A 23922-nucleotide genomic window follows, 5' to 3' on the forward strand; every position below is an offset into this window, starting at 1 on the left:
GGCTCCAACAACAACCGCTGGGAAAAGGAGTGAAAAAGACACAGGCCCATAAATAAACCCAGTCCCACCAGCAAATCTCACGCAAAAAATGGAAGACAGTGGAAACTCGAGATTATGTTCGACAATCAACAATGAGATATAATCTCAATAAATGTCGCTGACGCTGTCGGGCGTCGGCTCGGCCCCCTGTAGCCGTCTCCCCTCCGTCTTAATTCATTCTGATAGACAGAGGCGTGTTCGCAGCGGAGCAGCTCCTGTTAACTATTAGTATGCAACGCGACGACACGCACGGTGGTGAAACAAAAAAAAAGAAAAGAAAAGGAAAGGAAAGAAGTCGTCCCAGGAGTGAACGGAGCAGAAAAAGGAAGAAGAGGAGCGGAGAGACAGCGGAGGCCCGGTGCTTAAAGACGGGGGCTTAGCTCGACTCACAGAGTCAGAGCACAGACGTGGCTCACGGAGACGACTTCAAACGGACGCGTCAAATCCTCGACGCGCAGCCCTCATGTGGAGCTCCACCCGCTCGTGCCAGTTCAAGGGCACCTTTCCCCCGTTTTCTTTAAACGCAGAGAAAGTAATCTGCACAGCATTCTTCTTCCTTTTTTTCTTTTCTTTGAAACGCCCCCTTCCTTTCAGAATTCCATGGTGAAGCTACGCGGTGGCACAACACGAGCCAGGAAGGGGAAACGCTCCGCTTTACCACGCCCCTAAACCACAATTGGAGAAATATTCAAATGTTATTTCTAACTTTAATTTTCACTTTTGCTTCAAGGGAGGAGACAAGTGGAGCTGCAACAGTTGATCGATTAGTAATCGACTACTAAATTAATCGCCGGCTATTTTAAAAGTGGTCGTTTTTGAAAAAAATAAATCAAAATGCTGTGATTTCAGCTTCTAAAATGTGAATAAATTCTCTTTGCTCGTCTGTGACAGCAAATTAAATATCTTTGGTGTGCTGACGAAATTTCATGACGTTTTATGGACCAAGCAACTCATTGATTGATGGACAATATAATCGGACAGATGAATCGATAATGAGAATAACCGTTTGTTGCCGCCCTAGAGACCAGTCAAACGTTCCAAAAGCAAGAATGTGGGAGAGCGAGGAGGTGGTGAGTGGCCAGGAAACAAATCTCGTGTTGACAGGAGGCAACACACACACACACACACACACACACACACACACACACACACACACACACCTCCTGACGGGTGAGGACAGGGATCAGGTCGTGATGTAACCCGACGATAACCCTGCGTCACCTCTCACCTCTGACACCTCGCGACAATCACTTCCTCTTCTAAAAGCAAACTTTATCTCGGCAGCGCCGCTGAAGTATGAGAGGAATGAGTGAGAGCCCTGCGAGTGTGTGTGTGTGTGTGTGAGAGTCTTATCTGGACACGTATCAGAGGAGATGTGGGATCGGGTTTTACACACGGGGGTTGTGTTAATGGCCCTGCTCTTCTGTGGCCTTCAGGGTACGTTCACAAGTAAGGAATCCCGTGGGATCGATTACGGCACAGTGTGTTGCCAGTTTGAAGGGAAAAAAGACACACCTGTTTTGAACGCACACGCTCCACAAACAAGTGACAGGCACGTGGGCGTGGACACGCACACACAATACGGCAGAATAGTTTTGCCTTGCGGTCCGGCTATTTGCGGATGAACTTCAGGGGTCGACTGTACAATAAACCCCCCCCCCCCTCCCGTCAGGAAACCGTGAATCCCAACGCCACACTCAGGATGAGGAAACAGGACGGAGGAGGAGGAGAGGTGAAGTTGACCCGTCAACTCGCGCAGTAATAAATCAACGGATGTGCGGATCGGTTGGCCAATAATATGAGCAGATGTGGGCTGACGGATCCAAATCAGAGTTTATGAAAACTTTTTTCTTTGCCAGAATAAACAATGCAGTTTCTTCTCTTAGTTCAAGTTTTAGATATTTTATTGGATTTCTGTTTTCTTTTATTTGTATTAAAAAAAAAAAAAATCTAATTTCTAATGTCGCCACCCACATCTCAACACCACAATTTCATAAAATTACCATCCAAAATAAGACATTTTTAACTTAGTTTTCACTTTTGTCTACTCGAGAATCATCGAGGGAGAAGATGGAATAATGTTAATGTTAATCATGGTGATGCAGATTTCCATGGTCCCGGTTGTAAGAATAGTCTCAATGGGACTGTCCTGTGTATTCTTTGCTTAAATTTAAATTATTCTCCAAATGTTTTTCAGAAGTCAGTCGCCGGGTCGACCGTATTCCCTCGTCTGATCAGCATTTGAAAAGACGTGTACAGGAAACACCCCCCCCCCCCCCCCCCCCCCCCCCCCCCCCCCCCCAAAAAAAAAAAACCCCAATCACTTGACAGCAAACTTTCTGGCACCTTTCAAAAGAAGATAAATGATAAATGACGCTTTCAGCAGAAGAAAGAAGGAACAGTCCATAGAATATAGGTCACGACTAAATGACTTTATTGATGGTTAATGAAACTCATAACTTTTTTAAAGATCAACAATAAGCGGCTGTTTGCGCTTTTGGGTTGCCAGGTTTGAAACTGCAGCCTTGAGGACCCACTTTAAGTAGAAAGGTGTACAACTTCATCTTTTAACATTACAAGAATCCATTGAGTCTGCACTTTGAAATGCTCTTAGACCATTGATAACCGCTTTTCTGCTCTTGGTATGAAACAGCAACAGGAAGAAAATATCTCAGATTTACTTTAATGGCTTTTTAATGATCCGTAAGCGAATCCCTCAATCATTTATCAACTGGTTAATAAAGCGTATTCAGTGACAACGTATAAATCCTCCCTGAGCATGTTCCTATTGTGAAACAGCTCCATTGTTACTGTCACTCAGTCCCAATAAAACACTCGCTGCTCACTCTCCCTCTTCCCCGGTGGAGAGAGAATTTAGGAGACGCCGACATTATTCTCGACAGCTCCGAGGTTTCCCCGACACTCGCCCCCCCCCGCTGCGCCACGGCAGATAAAATGAATCATCACAAGGCGACTGCCGGCACTCGGGGTGTGTGTGTGCGTCTGCGCGCGCGCGCGCGTGTTTTGACAGAAACTTTTGTTACAGCGGAAAAGCGGATATTACGACGATCAGCGGCATGAAAGGCGGCGAGAGCCTCGTACGGCGGGGGGAAGAGGGAACACGCAAGAGTGATGCTGGAGCGAGCGAGCTGCTGTCACACCTCAGTGTGTGTGTGTGTGTGTGTGTGTGTGTGTGTGTGTGTGTGTGTGTGTGTGTGTGTGTGTGTGTGTGTGTGCACATAGGGGCGGATCCGCGGCATGCATACATGTATTTTAAATTTCGGTGCCAGTTGCGTGTTGCTTGCCTTAGCCTCTGCACGCATCGGGTTTTTGGACCTAATGTGCATGTGCGTACAGTAACCGTCTCATATCTGACAGTTACTGTGTGTGTGTGAGTGTGTGTGTGTGTGTGTGTGTGTGTGTGTGTGTGTGTGTGGAAGGGCTGTTACAAAAGGAAACAATGCTGCTGCAGTCACTGACACAGCAGCTCTCACGACCTCTCACACCCAACCACTCCAACCTTTAAGACGTTTTTCAATCTCCTCCTCAACTTATCAATTCTTTAGCGCGCTTGAATTGGAAAAAAACTTACACAAATAGCCCCCAGCCCCCCCCCCCCCCCTTTTTTGACTCGGATTTAAAAAACAGATGTACACGTGGTTTTCAGCCCGAATTCAACAATCAAAAACGTCTTATTAAAACCCGTCTGAGGCTGAGAACTGTGGGAAAAAAGTGTGACCTCTCCATTGGCACGTATGCAAATCATGTACAGAGGTAACCGTGGTAACATGAAAGCAAGTCAAGGGAAAAAAGGGACTTTCTCCAATGTATTGCAGAGTGAAACTGCAGAATGACTCGTGAAACACACTTTCTGTCCGTCAATCATGCATAGTTTAAATAAAAGGAAAACTATATCTATACCTGAAAGTCTGTGACACTGAATGATAATTCCCTTCTATATGTCATCTGTCTGTCACTTTTAGTGTTGGATAGATAAGACGAGTGGTTCCTCTGTGCATTAGGAAGTCTTCAAGATCAATTATCCGACCATCCGTCTCCATTGTCTCCAAGAGGCAATTATTATTTTCCATTATACGACGCTAAAATCAACCCACAAGTTTTTCCACTCGTACGTCCACCGAGTCATTGAACAGACCGTTCTCCGTCGGAAAAACACGTCACTTCAGGAAGTATCTTCAGTGACGAAACTTGGGGGGGGGGGGGGCGCGACGAACAATCCAGAAATGTTCTTTCCGGCACGTCACATTATCGTCCTGCCATTCATCGCGGTTCGCCCAACGTTCTCCGCCACGCCGTACGCACATTCAGCGATGATTGATGAGCGATGTCCTTTCAAATTTAACCAAAAAAATCCGGCAGCGATTCAGTATTTCAATGTTCTCAGTGGTTACACACCGGTCATTCAGAAGTATTTCCATTGTCCAACCGTTCAAAACATGATGTCCATGGTTTTTAATTTCAGCTTCTTAAATGTGAATATTTTCTGGTTTCTTTGCTCCTCTACGACAGTAAACTGAATATCTGTGGTGTGTGGCCAAAACAAAACATCATCTCTGGGTTTTGTGAAACACGATCGACACTTCCCACCATTTTATGACATTTCATGGACCAAACAACCAATCGATTAATCGAGAAAATATTGAGGACAGATTTACCGTTAATGAAAACAATCATTAGTTGCGAGTTGCTGCCCTACGACTGTTCGTTGTCATGTCACACGTCTATATTAATTAATATTTCATGCATCTCTGAGAAGCTTTTCAGTTAAGGCCGCTGTTCACATATTATCACAGTTGCATCTTTAATCTTCCGGCATAACATGGCACCTGTCAGTCACCGCATGTTTAATGAAAACCCCGAAGCGTCTGGTGTCTCAGCGAATAATTTCACGACGTCGGAAGTTTTTTTCCTTCAGTTGGCGGTTTTTGCCTCCGCTGCGAGACGAATCACGATCAGAGTCTTTCTGTACAGAGAAGCACATTTTACAGAAAAAAAAGAAGAAAAGAAAAAGAAGTATTAGTCATATAGAAAGTGCCTTTACACTTCACAGACATGCCACGGCGTACGTGTCTGTCCACAGACAGTGTTGAGTTGCTGTAAGATCACACCACCCGATGCCATTAAAGACCTAAAGGGATTATTTGAAGCTTTAAAATAATTGTGCGTCCCCGGAGGCGTTTTTTCCCAAAAAAACGCAGCGTCTCCAGTCTGCATTAGGAGGCTGCTCTCTGAAACTTAAACCTAATGTTGTCCATTTCTATCCCTTATAGCCGTCACCTCCTAAAGGGCTCGTCTCCTGTGTGGCCCCCACAAAAGGCAGAACACACACACACACACACACACACACTCAGGCCCCCAGTGTTATCATGCTACATACCGTCAGTTCTCAGATGAATGGCCTACGGTGTGTCTGACAAATGAAGGTGGTCCAAAAGAAAGACTAATATTTCAAAATATTGCATGGTAAATTCCTCATAATCCGCAGTTTCTCAGCTCTTTATCTATTTAACAAAACATTTTTTTTCCCCTCATTCATTGATTGTACTGGACAAAACTTCCTGCATAACTTAAAAGTCGTCTGGTCAAGGAAAGGGAACACGGTTACTTCTGGTTTCAAAAAACCAAGATGGCGGCGGCCGAACAATTACTAAACTCAAGGCTTCAAAAAACGTCTGTTAAAAAAAACAAAACAATGGCCGACGTTGCGATGCCCCTGCATATCTGGAAAAAAGTTGCAGGGGACAGCAAATAGCATCAACAAGGCAACTCAGACACTTATTTCTAACATGTTCTACTGTTCTTATGGAACAAGATGACGTCTGTCAGAACGGCGAGGTTGTCTCCACGAGAAAGGAGAAATGAAACAACTTGTGTACCAAACTTGTAGTGCAGCACAACCTAATTAATTCTACACATCAGTGACACTTCCTTGGACTACCGGTGCAGGGGAGAAGAGGGGGGGAAGAAAAAAGAAAGAAAAAAAAAGCTGCTTGTAATTGCTACCTGGAGACAGCCCCCCCCCCCCCCCCCTCCATCCATTTGAGGGTTGATTGACGTTAGAGAGCCTTAACTGTTCCCCCGGGACCCTGCACACTGCCTCTTTGTGCGGCCGTTAGGAGCCGTGCAGCGGTGATGTCATGCAAAGTGACTACAGCGTGGTCCATCAAAGACCGGAGCAGCGGAATGGACCTTTATTACTCCCACACAGGAAAAAAAAAGGGGGGGGGGGGTCTCTTTCTTTCTTTCTCCTAATGTGTGTGTGTGTGTGTATTTCGGTCTCCAAGCGACCCTAACCTAAACACGACATACCCCCAAACCCGGCGCATGACATCATCGCCTGCCATGCTCGTTTACAGAGCGTTGAGAGCGTGTTGCATGTCTCGTGAAGCATTTACACCTTTTTCGCATTAGCGTTTCTTCTGTGTACAAGCCCAGAAACACTCTTCAGAGAAAAATAAAAATGCTTTTTATATGTTTTTATAAGTCAAATCGAGAGACACTGGAGGCCTGTTGTTGGTTCAGGATTCTCAGGGAGGGTTACGGTCGGGAGACGGAGCCACAATGGAAAACGCGAGTCGGGCAGAAGTCCCAGGATTAAAGAACCCCCCCCCCCGTCTTTTTTCCGCAAACAACAACAACAACAACAACAACAACAACAAACAACAACAACCACAGCCAGACAACTCTCGCCATTGTCACTGGGAGTGTAAAATGTGTTTCCAAACCCCGGAGAGTGAATCTCTTCCAGCTGCTCGCAAAAAGTCTTGCGCTGTGTCTGTGATGGAAGGACGGGCGGGTCTGGCCCGCATCGTCAGTGAGCTCAAGCCCCGCCAGACACGACCGCTGATCTGGTCTGATGCTAATGGCCGCGGCCTGGCCACAAATACCCTGAGGGGGAGATGTTTTCGCCGTCTCTCCCTTCGTATAATTAAATTAAAAAAAACTTGTAATGACACCGTGAGTATGCATTTTAGCTTTGTTGACAGTGTGTGTGTGTGTGTGTGTGTGGCCTCAGAACAATGGAGACATTTCTTCTGATCTTCAACCATATACACAGGAGATAACTGGGATGCCCCGGACAAAAGAGAAAAGAAATTCTCACGGTGAAAAAAAGAAAGAAAGAAGAAAAAGAAACCCAGCCACAGTTAAGTCAGCGTGTCTGTATGTTTGCGGCAGAGACTCTGAAGGGGAAGTACTGTTGTTGGAGATGTAAGGATTGGCGGATGATGAAGGGCCGTCTGCGTCTTCACATGTGGTTCGGCTTTTTGGAGGGACGACGGCGACGGCGACGCGAGAATGGGACTTTTGTTCGTCCCGTCCCCGGGGCTTTCATCAAGCTGTCATTTACATCTCTGATGTAGAGGATGGTTAAGAACTCATTGTTCTCGGTTGCAAATCTCCTTTTTTATTCTTCATTACACAGTATTCATTGTTTTTTGTTACATAAGACCTGGATTAAAAAAAAAATTTAAATCGAAAATGTGTTTCAAGTTTGTTGTGATGAGTATACTATGACCATAAGATCCTTGAAAAAGAATGACTGTTTGAGTACAGGGGAAATGTGTGTGGTCACGGGGGTGCGAGTTCACGGTGAGTGTGTGGCTGTGCGTGGTTGGCAGAGAGCGGGGGCATTGTCACGGGCTCAGGCGCAGAGTAGGTAGAGAGGAGGAGGCCGTGAGCCGTAACCTCGCTCCAGTCAACCGCTCACGATAAAACGGCGAGTCAGCCGAGAGTGTTGAGAGCAAGTGGCGTACGCCGTCCGACAACAGCGTCGCCGCGCGGCGAGTGGGAAACGTAGGGCGCCGCCATCTTTAAAAACCTTGCATCGAACAGGCTACTCTCCGCCCCCCCCTTTTTCATTTGACTTAACTTGATATAGGTCGCTTTATTTAGCATCTACAAGCAGAATTATATTTTTCACATTTAATAAATGTGTAAATATGGGGGGAGGTGTCATAGAGGAAGTTTGATGGAATTGAGAGTTATTGATGACCAGTATCACACATTTATAAACTCTTAAAACTGTCCCCAAATCTAAATTGTCTGTTACGAAAACATTTACTAAATATCTGCTTACTGCTTCTTAAATAAAGAACTGCCTTGTATTTTTTTAATGCCGTTTGAATGTGAGCAGCAAAATCAAAATTAAATTTTATTTCGCAAAACAGAATCAAAACCAGGACCGAACGCCGACTAACTAACTTTCAGAAAGTTTGCAACACTTCGCTGCTGCAGACACAAATAATTTGTTAGAGGGAGAAAAAGAAGAAGAAGACAGTATTGGGATTCAAGGTCGGGATAAGGGAGGGAGGGAACCAGAGGGAGTCCGACTACATGAAACTGGTGGGAGGCCTTAACAGAAGAGGGTGAGCCAATGGTTTTAAGGTAGATATTGTTTCGGTATTGACAATTCTTGTATTGTATCAGCACTAGTGCTGCTTTTCAATATCCAAAATGCATATATGAAGTAAAGATCCTGTTATAGATCCATTCAAATGAGGCCGACTGAGCTGAATCAACTGTCTACACGTCCAACATGCATACGCAAGTACGCTGCTCTGGGACAGAATCAACACAGCGGATGAAAGTGTGGGGAAAGAAAGAAAGAAATAGAGAGGAGGGGCTCGAAAGCGGGGGGGCTTTCGAGCAATAAAAGATTCCGGCCGCTTTCTGAAAGTGCCCCTAATCCACTCTTAACTCCATTACATGAGGGACACTTTCATTTAGCGGGCGCCGATAAGCCCAACAATGGCGATGAGGAGAGACCATTCCAAATCGCATCACGTCGCCGACACAATTATTAACAAACACACAAAAAAAAGGGGAAGCCAATGCAATTTTTTTTTGGGGGGAGGCTTTGATGTCTTAATTGTGTGTGTTCGTGTGTGTGTGTGTGTGTGTGTATGTGTGTGTGTGCGTGTGTGTTTTTTCTTATTACCAAAGAAAGCAAGGCTTATTGACGGAACAGAAACAACAGAGACAGAGAGGCAGAAGGAAAGGGAGACGATGTGGAGAAGAGAATGAATTTGAAAAACAAGAAAGGGGAAAGAGGACAGCAGCAGAGACAATGAAAAGAAAGACAGAGAACGAAGGGACGGAGAGAAGAGAAAGAAAGCGAAATGCGGCTGCGGAGAGAGAGCGAGTGACACGCACGCCGCCTCGGATGCACACGGAGGAGTGACGGAGCTGAAGGCCGAAGGAATCCCTGTTGAATGGGCCTTGATTAGCCGTGGCACGGGGTCACAGCAGGGCCTCCGTCCGCTGGGGAAATGATGTCTCTCTGTGTTTGTGTGTGTGTGTGTGTGTGCACGTCTTCTGAGACGAGTGAATACAGTTTGAAGACACGATACGCAACAGTCCGTGTGGTGACTTGAGAGTAAAATACGCAGAAAAATACTCTGAATACTCACTAATCGCTGAGATTTCAAACAAATCAAGACGTCAATAACTCAAGCGGATTCTGTAACTAGGCCTGTCATGATAATTACTCTTTGTCGCACAATATATTGTCCCCGAAATTGTTGCGATGACCAGCATACTCGTCCTTTCAAGACCATTTTCTTTTTGATACTGAATCATGTGAGCGTGGTCGTGGCGTGTGCAAGTCCTACACGGTTTGTGTCGCTGGCCAGAGCAATGTTATCCAACATTTGAAAAGAATACTAAGAAATCCATATTTTCTGACATTTCACAGGCCAAACCAGTGATTTGTTAATCTCACGACGAGAACAAAAGAGAGGACAGAAGCGGCGAGACATTGCTGGACTGTTCGTTGGCGTTCTTTCCTATGTCGACAAACACACATGTTGTTATTGAGGTCAATAGAAATGATTGATTTCATATTCATGTATCGTACGATAAGTCGTTAGTGCAATTATCGTGACAGGCCTCACTGTAACTGCTATTACGATAACAAACCTCCCTGCAGCTGGGGAGCAAAGCTCCTTCAAATCAGATAAATAAGTCATTTCACAAACGGCACATGCAAGATATACATGAAACATGAAGAGTAACCGTCGTGTCTTCTTTCCATAACAAACAAGAGTGTATGGAACTTAACCCAGGGTATCTACCGAGCCCACCATGTGGTATATGAGCGCTCTCTCTTCCGCAGATATAAAAAAAAAAATCTGTGTGTCCCTCGCTGCCCCGGAAGTCGCTGAGGTCGCTCTCATGTAAGGTGATACGAGGCCAGGAACCGCTGCTGAGCTTAAAACCCTGAGTCGGCAGCCTGTCACGAATAAATGAATGCGACCGGATCGCACAAACAGAATTTAATAACAGTACAAGGAAAAGTGGTGTTGTTGTTTTGTGTGTGTGTGTGTGTGTGTGTGCCGGTCAAGCCCGTGGCTGACACTCGATCCTCATATAAGGTCAGGATAATATTAAGATATGCCGATACCGATCGCGCGGCTCTCTCACTTGTGACGAATAAGGTCAGACGTAAAAAAAACAAACAAATAACTGCGTGCTTCATGTTCAGCAGCATCCTGAAAAAAACAATCTTTCCAATCTGTCACGGGCCTCACCTGGGGGCTGACGCTGGGGCCGTAGCCCATGCCCGGCGAGTTCATCGAGTGCGGGCCCATGGGCGAGCTGATGACGGAGAAGGGCGAGCCCATGCCGTTCATGGACGAGCTCAGCGAGCTGATGGGCGAGTGCAGCGAGCCGGAGGGGCCCATGGACGTGGGGCTGAGCAGGGACGGGTGCATCCCCCGGTGGGACGTGGGCGAGCCCAGGGGCGAGGACGTCATGTGGCCTGAAGAGTCTGATCAGGGGGGAGGAAAAAAGAGCAGAAGGGAAAGACGTGAGGATGAAAGATGTCCACCTATGTCACTTTTTTCACAAGTATTGCTGTAACTTTGATTTTTCATGTTACAGAGTGACCTTTTTCAAAACCTCGTCCTTCGTGTACACATGTTGATTCAAAGAGTATTTTCACACTCTAATTGAAGTTTGCCAGGAAATCCAGCACATCTGGTGAAGTGTGAAAGCAGTTGTTGAATCTGAGCGCCGTCCAGCAAAGCGGTAGATTCAGCAGAAAAACACTCGAGGCTATTAAAATCTGATGATGGCTCTTGTGGGAAAGAAAAAAAATATGTAACACGAGCGTCAATGGAGGCTTATTATCTCCACCCACTGAAGAGTGGCCTCTGTCCCTCCGACTGAAGAAGAGGCAGCCTCTTCGCAAGCGGGTCCCCCCCCTCGGGGACGTGCGACGACAGGAAGTGTGTATGTGTAACGCATGTGGTCGACGCCACCGCGTCTCCCTCGGAGAAAAAGAAAAAAAATCACGTTTTCTTCACGGGCTAAAAAAGTACAACGGCAAATCTGTTCTGGAGGAAATATGATCGCTGCTTGGATTAAGTTCAGAGGCGACATGAACGAATCAATGAAGGAAGGAAGCGCCAGATTTATTAACTGCAGAAGGAGGTGGTTTGGGGGCGGACGGAGGACGATGAGCGCAAAACGAGGCACAACTGTCGCACAACAGACCACGGTTTCGCATCCAGAGTCCCATCTGTGGTCAGAGCGCCTTGGCTCAGTTTAGGGGAAGATCGTGGGTTATTTGAAAGAGATAAATAAACCTCTTTGTGTCTGAGGTCTGTATTGAACCAGACCTCCATCTTTTTTTCCCCCCGGAGCGCTGAGAGGGGCCTTTAACCAACAAACGGATACTGTAGTGCAATATTTCATATTCCGGTGCAAAAAACCAAAACAAAAAACCTTGCTCGTGAACATCCGACCGACACGTTCAGTCAGTCAACGTACTGCATTTGAAACCTGTAGAAAACATAATCTGGTGGCATTTGTATTTTCTTACAGAAGGTATTTGCCGTTTGCAGTTTATTCTAATATGAACAGAATCTCTATAGGATACTGTGATGCGATGAGGATAAAATCTATAGGAGCTCAACTTCTTTCTTTTCTTTTTGTTTTTCCCTGCTACACTCAATCCGTCTTCTCTTGACCCTGTGCGAGTGGGCCCTCTTCCCATCGGGCTGTCAACGCACAGGATATGGGGCAGACAGGAGAGTGAGCAGAGACAGACTGTGTGTCCCGGCTTCCTGTCTTATCTTTCACCGCCGACTTCAACTCACTAACTTTTTTTATTCTTCATTTTTTTATCACGTCTGTCTTTGTCTGTTCTCCGTTCCCTCTGCGGCCTCGGGTCTAATCTGTACATCACGGAGGAGGGACCGACCCCCTTCTGCACTTTCATTTATTCCAGAATGTGTTCCTCGTTGCTGACTAGTGGAGGGTGTGTGTGTGCTGCAAACTAATCAGATTGATATGATTTGATAATTCATCTTATTCATTCAGCACCAATCATGATCTGATTTGACAGAGAATGAGTCAGCGACTAATTTGATAAGCGATACAGCAAATATTTCAAGCGAAATGCCCCAAATTGGAACATTTGCTGCTTTTCCTTGTCTTGGATTATGGTGAAGTAAATATTTTGGGAATTCACGACTGCTGGTGGGACATTAGAAGACTTAGCATCACCCCCGTCGGCCTCTCTCGTCCCGACATACCCTCCTCTTTACACCCCGTCCTATTTTGACACTATAACCTTGCTCTCTGTGCGGCGGGGAGTCGGGGGAGGCGGACTCTTTATGTAATAAAGTGCCAGTCACACTCCCACGTTTTCACAAGTGAGCAGGTTCCTGTGTTTCCGGGCGGCGGAATAAAACTGATGGATGGCTCAATTAGCTGACAGCCCGGAGTCCAGTTCGCAGTAATTTTTCCTGAAGGGGCTTCGTCTCAGTCGCAGGAATGTGTAGCGTCTTTCTGTTCGATAATGTCTTGTTGTGAATGCAGGGACCAAAAAAAAAGAAAGGAGGGGAGGGGGAATCTTTGCCTCTTCCTCCCTGCATCAGCAATCCTCAGAGCAACAACCTCACTGCCAGCTGAGCCAAGCCAAACACTTCCTGCACATCCTGCTCGCCTCACGAGCACTTCCTGCGAGCGCGGACACGCACGCACGCACGCACGCACGCACGCACGCACGCACGCACACAGCCCCCCAAACCTTTCGAAAAACAAACACCCCATCCATCTTAATAAAGGGCTAACAACAGCTCTGCATCGGGCTGTATTAGTTCTGTGTTTAATCCTCTGACTGATATCCCAGGAGCTTACATCCCTCTGATTACATTTCTTTTTTTCTTTCTTCCTAAAATGCGCCCACACACATAATTCCTGAACGAAAGAACCCCCCCCCCAAAAAACCTAAGAAATAAATAAATAGAATCTCTTCCTGAGCCAGCAATTCCCACAACCCTTCCCCAGTTGTTTTTTTTGTTGTTTTTTTTAATTCTGCCAGATAAAGAGAGCTGTGGTATTAGGGCTGCCAATCTGCCATTGTCGGACTCAGCAGGGGGGAGAGAAGCTCCGCTGACAGAGTCCCAGCAAGGCCCCTCCTCGATGGGGGACGACGGAGACGGGCTGGGAGGTAGATCCGTCTCTCTCCCATTCATTCCTTATGTCTCTCCCCCCCGCATAAACTTTTTGTGGGGTGGGACAAGAGGAGGAAGAACAAGAGCCGATCATTTACCGAAAAGTCTTCCAAAAAGACAACAAAAAAATCCTCGCTGATGTTATTTTTCCACGTGAACGCGAAGCGAGATATGTGGTCATACTGTATGTGAAGGGGTCTCATTTGGGCAAAGCTCCCAGAACACACAGTATACATATCTCACAGCATGTGTGTGTGTGTGTGTGTGTGTGTGTGTGTGTGTGTGTGTGGGTGTGTGTGTGTGTGTGTGTGTGTGTTTATTCTTGTTGGAGTTGGGTTGCCAGTGTAGGATTACAGCAGGATGAAAAGGACTCTGTCCTAATCCTCCCCAGAGAGGAGAGGAGAGGAGAGGAGAGGACGGAGGAAGGTACAACCAGAGGAGAGAAAAACATGGAGGAATGAGTTGGACCGAAGGAGAGGACTCTGTAAGGTGTACAAGGGGAGGAGTGGAAACTAGGAGAGGAGAGGAAAGGAAAGTAGAGGAAGACAGGAAAAACAAGAAAGTTAAGGCTGAGGACATTAAAGGAAAAAAGATAAATAAAAAAGAAATGGGGGGAGTCGCTGTTGCTCCGACTCCCGTCCGCATGTCTTCATATAGCTCCAACAGGAACCTGTTGAACTGGAAAGTGAAATACGTTTTGTTTTTTTACGAGCAGTCCTGAGAAAACATCGCGAGCTCCTGCGACTTGTTTGTACTGTACTACCTGCAGAAGAACGCAGGGGGGAAAAACCATCCCCCCACAAAGAGTGCGTATGAGTGGCAGTGGTCCAGGTTTACCCTGAATGCCAATGTACGGAATATGTTCCGGCTGCTTGTGAGCTGCCGTCGTTCTGCAGCCTCCGCCTGTCAACTGGCGCCCGGATCGCTGGTCACACAAAAGCACAACTGACAGCTACAAATAAGCAAATGAAGGTCCGTCTTACTGGGAGGCGTGGAGTAAGAGTTCTCCCATTTTCACTTCAGCATCTCCCATTTCCAAACAAGCCTTCCCTCCCATCCTCCCTCCCTTCGCTCTCGCCCTTTTTTCTCCTTTTGTTCTGCTGTGTGGGGTTGTGATGATCACACAAGAGGAGATGTCGCCCAATTTGAGTTCTGGCTGTTTGACTGTGTACAGTGCAATATGATAAATGGATGATTGAGATAACAATGGGATGATGGGATGAAAAGAGACGGTCCCTCAAGAGGGGGAAGAAGAAGAAGAAGAAGAAGAAGAAGAAGGGCGAAACCCTTGGCGTTTTTTGCGTTTTTTGCTGACAGGCGATCTGTCGCGAGCGTGATGGATGGCCGTCCGTTCCGGAGAAGACGACGCCATCCGTCACGCCGTTCGGCGAGAGCGAGGGTGGGACGCGTCGCAAACAATTCAGGTTTTGTTTGCGGCGAGTGAAAGGAGTTTTGGCAGCGTTATTAACCCCTGAAGAGACGGGGCTGGTGGAAAAGGGGTCGGACTCGGCGGCACGAGTTGTTTGAGGAACGAGTTGGCAAAACATCGGAACAATGATCCTAAGAGTGACTCTGTGTCAAGTCTTTTAACATCTTGAAACACGCCCACCATCGCGAGCAGGTGCCTCTGCACACAGGCAAACAGAGGCTCTCTCTCTTCACTCTGCAGCGAACGCTCCTCCTCTATTATTCATCTGCTGGTGCCACAGTGCAGACTGAGTGGATAACGAGGGCATAAAACAGAGAGGGAGAGCTCATGAATCTCAGTAAATCACACACTTGATGTCCAGTTGCCATTTTTTGGGCTTTGAAATGTCGTCACTCGTCGTGGCAGTCGATGATGAGCGTAAATCATCATGTTTTTTTTCGGGGCCATCCTCGTTCGCCTACTGTACCGCAGCAGCTTTAGGTGAATGCCGCTATAGATTCTGTGCAATCCCACATTCAAATTCTCCAGGGACTTTGTTAGATCTTTCACAAAAGCAAAAACACACACACACACACACACACACACACACACACACACACACACACACACACACACACACACACACACACACACACACACACACACACACACACACACACACACACACACACACACACACACACACACACACACACACACACACACACACACACACACACACACACAGGCTCCATGCAGATCCCTGCACAAACAATGGGTTTTCTGTGCCCGCCTGCTGGCAGTGGGTCAAGCTGAGAGATGATGGCATCATGTGTGACAGCAGCCAGGAAAAGATAAATAAAAAATCATTTCATGGATTTGACGTAAACAAAGCAGTCATGAGTCACTTGCACCTACACCGCTGCAACCAACCCTCCCCTCCCCTCCCTCCCTCCCCCACCTTTCTGTTGATTTGGGACGACAAGCAGCAGAGGCAGGTGAGTCTCTGCTGCTTGCACAGTCTGCATGGAACGCTCTCGACGCTCATTCACATTTCAGGGTTGGGGGAAAAAAAGATTAAACAAGCAATAAAAAACCCAGGAGATTTGGTCGGGTTGCGTAGAAAAAAAAAGGGAAAAAAACCCCAGAGCCCAAATAAGTACAACAGCTTCTTCTTCAGTCTTTTAACGCCGCTGATGTCTATATCACCATGACGACAGCGGGGCTGATGTGCTCAATCTTTCTTCTTCCACGACGCGCCGCGTGCGTCTTTCTCTCCACGATTACTCATTGGCTTAACGTCACACACACACTTTCTATCAGGACTGAGAATTAAATATACAAAGGACGAGATGTTCCAGGCGCCGCACACGAGTGTGTGTGTGTGTGTGTGTTCATTAATGAGGAACTGTCTCTCTACTATCTTTCACAAAACAAAACGGGTGCAACAAGTTAACCTCCCAGTCTGATGTGTTTATTCTATGGATAGGGGAGTGTGTGTGTGTGAGGGGGGAGTGAGTGTGTGTGTGTGTGTGTGTGTGTTTAGTGTGGGTGGGAGTTGGTGTAGGGGCGGGGCCACAACGGCCTGATGACATGACAGGTGGTACACTTTTTGAGTTTGAGTCGCACATGTTACTAAAATGTTTAACGCCATTTCTTTGAATCCAGAAATTATGAATTTCTTTTGATGGTTCTGTCCAACTAACCATCTAAAAGTTTCAATTGGCAATGATATAGAGAAAACACAGAAAAGGGACTTATTTTTTAAGGCTGCAACCAGTGAAAGTTTGGTCATTTTTCCTCTCTATCGGAATTATTGACGGTAATTTTTCATGTTGTTTTGAATCTGTTATCCGAGACATCAGAACAGTTCAATCCATTCCCCTCGTGGTTCTTCCGTGCACCTTGCGGTCAGTTGTGACTTTCCTTTATATATCTCACCTGCTACGGTGCGACAGAAAGGAAAAGGAAAAGTTCACGTCTCAACATGAATATGTAAAACCTGGGGACTGATCAGAACAAAACTTTGATGCGAAAAAAACAAAGCAATGCGAACACAATGAAAACAACAACAACAAAAAAGAGATCCAAGCGAGAAATGAGTATTTGCGGAATCGCAGCAGCATCTGATCAAAACACCTCGGAGACTCGGAGTGAGCAGAAGACATCACAGCCCGATTAAATGCACCCGGACGTTTGATGAAAACCAGGGGTTTTGTTCTTAAGTCGTTTGTTCTTCCGTGGTCTTTGTGGTTTTTCTTTTATATAATCCCCTCACAATTAAATATACAGTGCAGGATAAAAATATTACACTGAGATTTACAAGGTACCCCCCCCCTCCCCCCCAACTCTCATTACTATTAATCCCACCACCTTGTAACACGAAGGGAGGCGAGCGAGATGCGGAAAGTGCAGGAATCCGCGCGGTGATGAGGGTTCAACAGGAACTCCTGTCACGACCAGATATTATCAGACGGATGTACAGTAGCGGGCCCTTTGATAAAAGTGTCCACGCTATCTGTTACTAAACGAAATGACCAAAATACAGACCGAAAGGGAAAAAAAAGGAAACACGGGGCCTAAATGTGGGATACATGGCAGAAAAGAACCAAAACAGGCCACCCATAATTTCACAGTAGGTGGGCCGCTAACAGCCACCATTCGATACACTCTGTTGATATAACCCCATTCTCTTTTCCGCCTGCTGAAACAACTGCCCTCATTAAAGACTTAATTCTTCCCTCCCGCCTGCCCCTTTTTACTCGTTTCAGTCTCTCTCAACAAGGCCTCTTTATTTTCTTACCGTTTCCCTGATAGCTGATGTGGACGAGGGCGCCAGCTCCCGTGGGGGGGGGGGCGCGCGGTGCCCTCTGTGACTCCCGGGTGTCTGAACCGTGGCGAGGTGCCAGCTATAAGCCGCAGATGACTGGCGCTACCGCGAACTGTGCAACGCTGTGATCCTCTGATATGGCCTAATTGTTCTCTTTAGCTTGGAGGTGATGCAGCGTCTCCCTTTGGAGCCGGACCCCCGGCCGGCTTTCTCGGCACAGTTGCATAACCGGAGGAGGACGAAATGTAACGCTTTTGTAGAAAAAAATGGATCTGACGTACTGTTCCCCTCGCCATGCTCTAGCCCCGACCTAGCGACGAGTTGACCTGAAGGGCTATTTGACAACATCTGGTTTTGAGGAACTGGAGAAAATAGGAAAAAAGGGTATTAAGGAATCTATGGGGTACATTTTTGTGGCTCTGCAGTGGTCACATTTGGTTAATCTAGGTGTCGCAAAAAGAACGCATATGTAAGATGAGTGAAATCTTGGTAAAAGCTCGGGAGAAGGTCTGAGTGAGCCCGTGTCAGAAGAAGATACAGCAGTTAAGGCACTTTTTGACTGATTATATCATAATATGCAGTCTAATAGCAATAAGAAAAGTAGATTTTTCTAAAAATGGAGGGGGGAAAGAATTATTTTTTTATCCGATTACTCCAATAATCGGTGGAATAATCGGAAGAACACTCGATCATTAAAATAATTGACAGCTGTAGCCCGAGCTGACATGAAACACAAGTTTACACACAGTTCACTCTGTCATGACCAGAAGGTTTGTTTATCGCATCCTTAAGCCTACATGAATATTTATATTTCTGTTCACCTCTCAAATAGTCACAAGGTTCCCTACACCGATCTCTCCGGAATCCAACTGACGGGAATCTGTTGCGTAGCCGCGGAGAACTTTTAATCCCTGCACCTTTCCGTCACTAGAAAAACGACACTGCGTCGGTGGAACTGTCAAGCGACTGGAGAGTAACGCACGAGCTACAAAGACAACAAAAAAAAAGGGACAAATAAGTAACAGCCAGCGCGGCGGCCGGCTGTCCTCTGGTTTTGGCGGGCTCGTGTCGTAGCGGGTTGATCAGCGGCGACGTCGCGGAGCGATGATTACCACCGCAGCCTGCGGCGCGGCCGTCAGAGGGAGGAGATTACATTCGCCGGGCTTCGCTTCTTTGACTGTTTTTCCTTCTTTTTGAGGATCCATTTACCTTTACAGTTACACGGCAGCTTAGCGCTAAGTTAATATAGTCAGAGATGTTGAATAACAGCGGGCGTTTCACCTCAATCTGAATTTTGAAGTCCGATGTGAAAGCTTCAACTCAGCTGATCCCATTATCCCTGTTTGGATGATGCCCCCCCCTGCCACTGCGTAAATGGGTTCTTATTCTGCATTATAGAAAAATCTGATATTCGCACTATTGGAGTGGTCACGTCGGCGACTTGTACGGATCCAAGAAACCGGGGGGGGGGGAACCGCGAGGCAGCCAGGAAGCTGTGATTCATCAAGCTTCCTCTTTTGTTGCGCCCGCAGATAGAAATCACAACACGGGCCCTTATCTGGCTCATTCGCTGCCAAAGCACACTGCGAGGCACATGGGCGAGCATATACACACACACACGGACACGCAGCGAGGGATAATAACATGACTGCGAAACACAAGAGTTGAGCTCGATTTAACGACGGCGGCGGCTGCGAGGAATCTGATGTTTCTGATTACTTTCGCATTACTCGCGCGTCGAGTTTCCGTGTGCCCTGGTGGACTGCAAAGAAAGTTGGGGAGAAAAACACATTTAAACAAAAGTCGTGCTTCGGAAAATGTTCATGATGAAAGGTTAAGGCGACCTAACATGACGTTTTTGCTGCAGATGGGAGCAGGACAAGTTCCTGCAGACAAAGCGGCGGTTTCAACTTTTCCTGAAATGTGACACGGTGGCTGGCAGGAAAAATGTGAGGATTTTTGGGGTCCTGACTTCCATCCTTTCCAGAAAAAAGTCCAGGAAGATGTCCGGACTTAAGAGCTGGACTGAAAGCAGGTCATTTCTGCGACCGCCTAATCTAATATGATAAATAAGTCTTTCCCGGCCACACGCCGCTAACGAAATTTCATTCCCATCACACGGGATCTGGAAATGGAGCTGGTTCTAAGGTAGGGCGAAGAATGACATTGATCATATTACTGATAAATCTGACAATGAATCATGTGATTGTCCAGGACAAGATTCAAATTCTTCAGTGAAGGATTTATTAAAAATCCATACATGCAAATGACGCAGAAAGGAAAAAACAGCCACTCATGAAGAAGAGTGGACGGGAACTTAACGTACGAGGCGTGTCCGCTCGCTCTCTGCGAGTGTCCTGTCATGACTCAGCCGGCGATTTATCCGTCGGTCTGTGGAGATTAATTATGCCAATCACCAACGGAGGAAGAAAACTAACTATCCCCTTCCCCTCGTGACACCGGTGAGAGGAATTTGCCACTTGACGGCTTGTTGAGCGGCGGCTGGCGGATGATTGACAGCCTCCATTGGCATCGGAGGGGGGGAAGAGCCGAGAGACGCGTCAAAAGTTGAGCGCTGCGAGTGTGTGTGCATGTGTGATTTGTGGAGGCAGTATCACGGCACGTAAAAAAGGAGGGTTACTGTTCTCTCGCAGAGAGACGGACATGTTTATATGTGATTTAAGACAACAGGTCCGTTCTAATTTGTGTCAGCTCCGGCGAAAAGAAGCTGGTTCACATTAAGGTTTCACGGCACAGAAATAATATCAGTCTTTTTTCGTTTTTTTGCCTGAATTTATTGACTACATTACAAGCCTTTGAGACATAACTCCCCCTCTCTCCCTTTCATTTTTTCCCTCTGATTATTATTCTTTTGTTCTACACTGTGAGGTGCTGGTCTGTTTGTAATGAAATCCAAATGGAGTAGGTTCTGGCTCCTGGCCTCGAGTTAGAACTGCTCCCCCCCCCCATCCCCTCCCTCTCTTTTCTCTCCGTCTCCCTCCGGGGAACACGCCAGAGATAAAGGGGGGATAGGGGAGGATGGGCTGAGACAGATTGATCGATAGATGAACACACAGAAAGATAAATTCAAACAGGAGGAAAAGAAAGCGAGAGAAAGTCTTTCAGAGATCGCGGAGAGGGGGCCAGTCGGGAAGGGAACGAGGTTGTGTTGGCGGCGATGGGAAAACTATGTGTGTACGTGCTGCAGGAAGAGGCCTCGCGAGCCGCGGGCGGGCGGGTGGCGGGGACATACACACACATGCCTCAATACAGGGAGGGGGGGGGGGGTGTACGCCTGAAGAGAGTGTGTGTGTGTTCTGTTTGTGATTGTCACTGGAGGAGTGTACTTTGGATCAGGGCATCGACTCGCAGCAAACTAATAACATGAAAAAAAACGCACCGCGGGCCGAGGAGGAGGCATTGGGGAGGGACGACGCATTCCAAGACAAATAAGCAAGAAAAAATATGTAGTTGCATTGACGGATGGGGCTCGACCTCAACGCCCACCACCACCGCCCGGCATCCGCCCCTTCTCTTCACAGACAGTTTTCTGTCCGGTGCAAACAAAATCAATGGACTTTTGGCCCATCATCAGCGAAATAAGTCACACGGACGGCAACTCAAACAAGCTTGAGTCCACAAAAAGACAGACAAATCCGCTGAATGCTCCGTCTCAAATGCACGTTCCACGGCAACGTTTCGCAGGAACTGTTAATAATGACACTTAATGTTTTTTAAAAAGTTTTTGAACTCTGAACTTTGAAAAGTCAAGATTTGATTCCAGCAAGTGGGGGGAAATCGAAACCAATGATTCAAAACCTCAAGATTTCCAATCTACAAAGATGTAAGACAGACAAAAATCCTCAAACTTCAGAAGATGGAAATGAGAAAAAATAATACATTTTTGATAAAATGTCCCAAATTGATCGCTTGACTATCATCATCTAATTCTAATTTGACTAAACTAGTCAACTTCTTTTCAGGAAGGCGTCAGATCGAACAAGGACAACGGCTTCCTGCTGAATTACCAGTTGCGGGTCATTCATAAGGGAGTTGGACACCAGCCTCCACGAGGACGAGAGAGCACTGTGGACTCTTCATCTCTCCCTAGGTTCTTTCCTCTTCTTCCTCTCACATTTAATTTCCACCCCGTCCTCCGTCTCCTCCGTCGCTGTTTCCTTCAATTTCTCTGCACATCTTTCCCCTCCCTGCCTCCGCGGCTCATCAGAGGCTCTCCCGAGAGGTGGAGGATAATCCCAGTTCGGAGCAGCGAGTCTTTCATGTCCTGGGAAGACGCGCTTTTGGCGAGAGCGCTGCCAGCTCTCTTTCTCTCGCTGCGCGGATACCTGCATCCGGCCCTGCTGTCTCTCCGCCTCCCTCCCCCCCTCTGTCTCTCTTTTCCCCCTGCGTGTGATTTCACCCCATGTTTCATTACGGGGCCCAGTGGCTGCCCCTCGCTTCGCCCCAGTGAAACGGCGAAAACGCCACGAAAGTGTGAAAGCCGGGACACGACGCGCAGACAGAAAACAAGGAGGCCAGGCCAGTCCAGATTGTTCCTCCTCCTATCACGACCGACATCCTGTCCGAGCGGGTTGACGGGTAACGTACAGTAGGAGCCGTCGCCGTTGTTTTCTCAACGTTCGCACCGTACAATGTGAAATCGTGGAGCTTTGTCTTTCCATCGCAGACGATTTAGTCCTTAAACAAGAGTTTCAATTTAACAACAAACTTGTTGTGTTTGCCAAGCTTTCCCACCAAATATCTTTAAACCAATTGTGGATCCGACCACAAGAGAGGCGATTACAAAACACACTTCTTTGTCTTTGTTCCGTGTCCATACTAATGACAGTATTTGGTGCTGAATCTACCAACTTACTTCCTGACTGACTTACTGTTTGAGCAAGCAGACAAAATGGAAGACGTTATACAAAAGCAGACATAGCGTAAACTCACTCGCTTTTATTGCGTGAAAAGAAACGAGTATCTGGAGACCACAACTGCATCACGATAAAAGGTAAAACATATTCATGTGGATGAAAAGGTTAAACGTATGCGATCATGTCTGCAATTCTCAAAGTTTTCACACTCTTTTTTAAAAAAAGGCAACAGAATGAGTAATCCTCCCAGAGTCTCACCATCCAACAATGGTCCCTCAGTCCTATCAATAGGCCGCTTTACTAGCAAAGGAACAATTTTTTCTTTTTTTTTTCCGATGATGCAATGACGCAGTGCACATTCGCTGTGACACTTTGTTCTGGGAAAGTCATTTTTTCAAAATTTTTTCGGTTTTTTGCCTGTCCACGAAGTACATGTTGGGATTGGCTCGGCGACAGCGGGCAAATAGAAAAAGTGGGTGTTATGATTGGCACGGACGGCCGCGCTCGATGGAGGAACAGGTGTCGCCCATTGGCCCGCGCCGATGTGCCCATGGCCGACGGAGCCGTGCGATTGGTGGAGGCGAGACGCCACCGCTCTCGGGAGGAAGCTCGCCGCTGCCGGGCAAAGTTTGTGGGCACGGGTTGGCCGGGGGGACGGGGGGACGGGGGGACGGGCCGCGGAGAACAGACCACCTGGATCATGGGCCTCAAAGGCCCGGGCCTGACAGAGTCAATCTGAACAACAGTGAACAGAAGACAGCCAGTCTGCTGACTTCCCCTCTCTCACATTTTCACTGGCAGCTTTCCAACAAACACACGCCGTCCAGCAGAGAGTTTCAAAAGGAGCTTCAGCTCGGGGTTTTTCCACCGAGCTGAGGGGGGATTTTTTATTTTCAATTTTATTTTTGTTCAACTCTGCCCAGTGAGAAAAGAGCCCGACAGAGAGAGAAAGAAAAGAAAAAAAAGTAGATTAAAAGTCTTAAAAAACACCCCCCCCCCCCCCCCAAAAAAAATAGTCAGGATTCATTATTATTTAGCGCAGAGTCTTAGAGGGTGGTAACGTGATCGAGGCGCTGAGGGTTCGGTTGCATCTGCTGAATGGATATGAAAGCAAAACATGGAGGGACTCCCAAAGACTGGTGAAGTTATGATAAAAAAAACAGTTGTAATGGATTTCTCATGTGACAATTAAAAAAAAGGAATTCGAACCAGTGTAATCCTTTGTAAGATCATCAGGGATGAAAGCAGGAGGAAACGCAGCGGTGTGACTCTTTAATGCAGGGA

General features: G+C 46.9%; 1 protein-coding gene across 11 annotated transcripts in view; it reads right to left on the reverse strand.

Annotated features, from left to right (window-relative positions):
- The window catches only part of rxraa (retinoid X receptor, alpha a), a 111175-nt gene that overhangs the window by 26013 nt on the left and 61240 nt on the right, over nucleotides 1-23922 (reverse strand). For all 11 annotated transcript variants that reach the window (XM_035608976.2, XM_035608971.2, XM_035608974.2 and 8 more), the window contains one exon: nucleotides 10590-10828. In XM_035608976.2, the coding sequence (XP_035464869.1) occupies nucleotides 10590-10828 (239 nt within the window). The remainder of the gene's footprint in view (nucleotides 1-10589; nucleotides 10829-23922) is intronic.

The sequence above is a fragment of the Scophthalmus maximus genome, chromosome 20 (assembly GCF_022379125.1).
Source record: "Scophthalmus maximus strain ysfricsl-2021 chromosome 20, ASM2237912v1, whole genome shotgun sequence".
Classification (NCBI taxonomy): Eukaryota; Metazoa; Chordata; class Actinopteri; order Pleuronectiformes; family Scophthalmidae; genus Scophthalmus; species Scophthalmus maximus.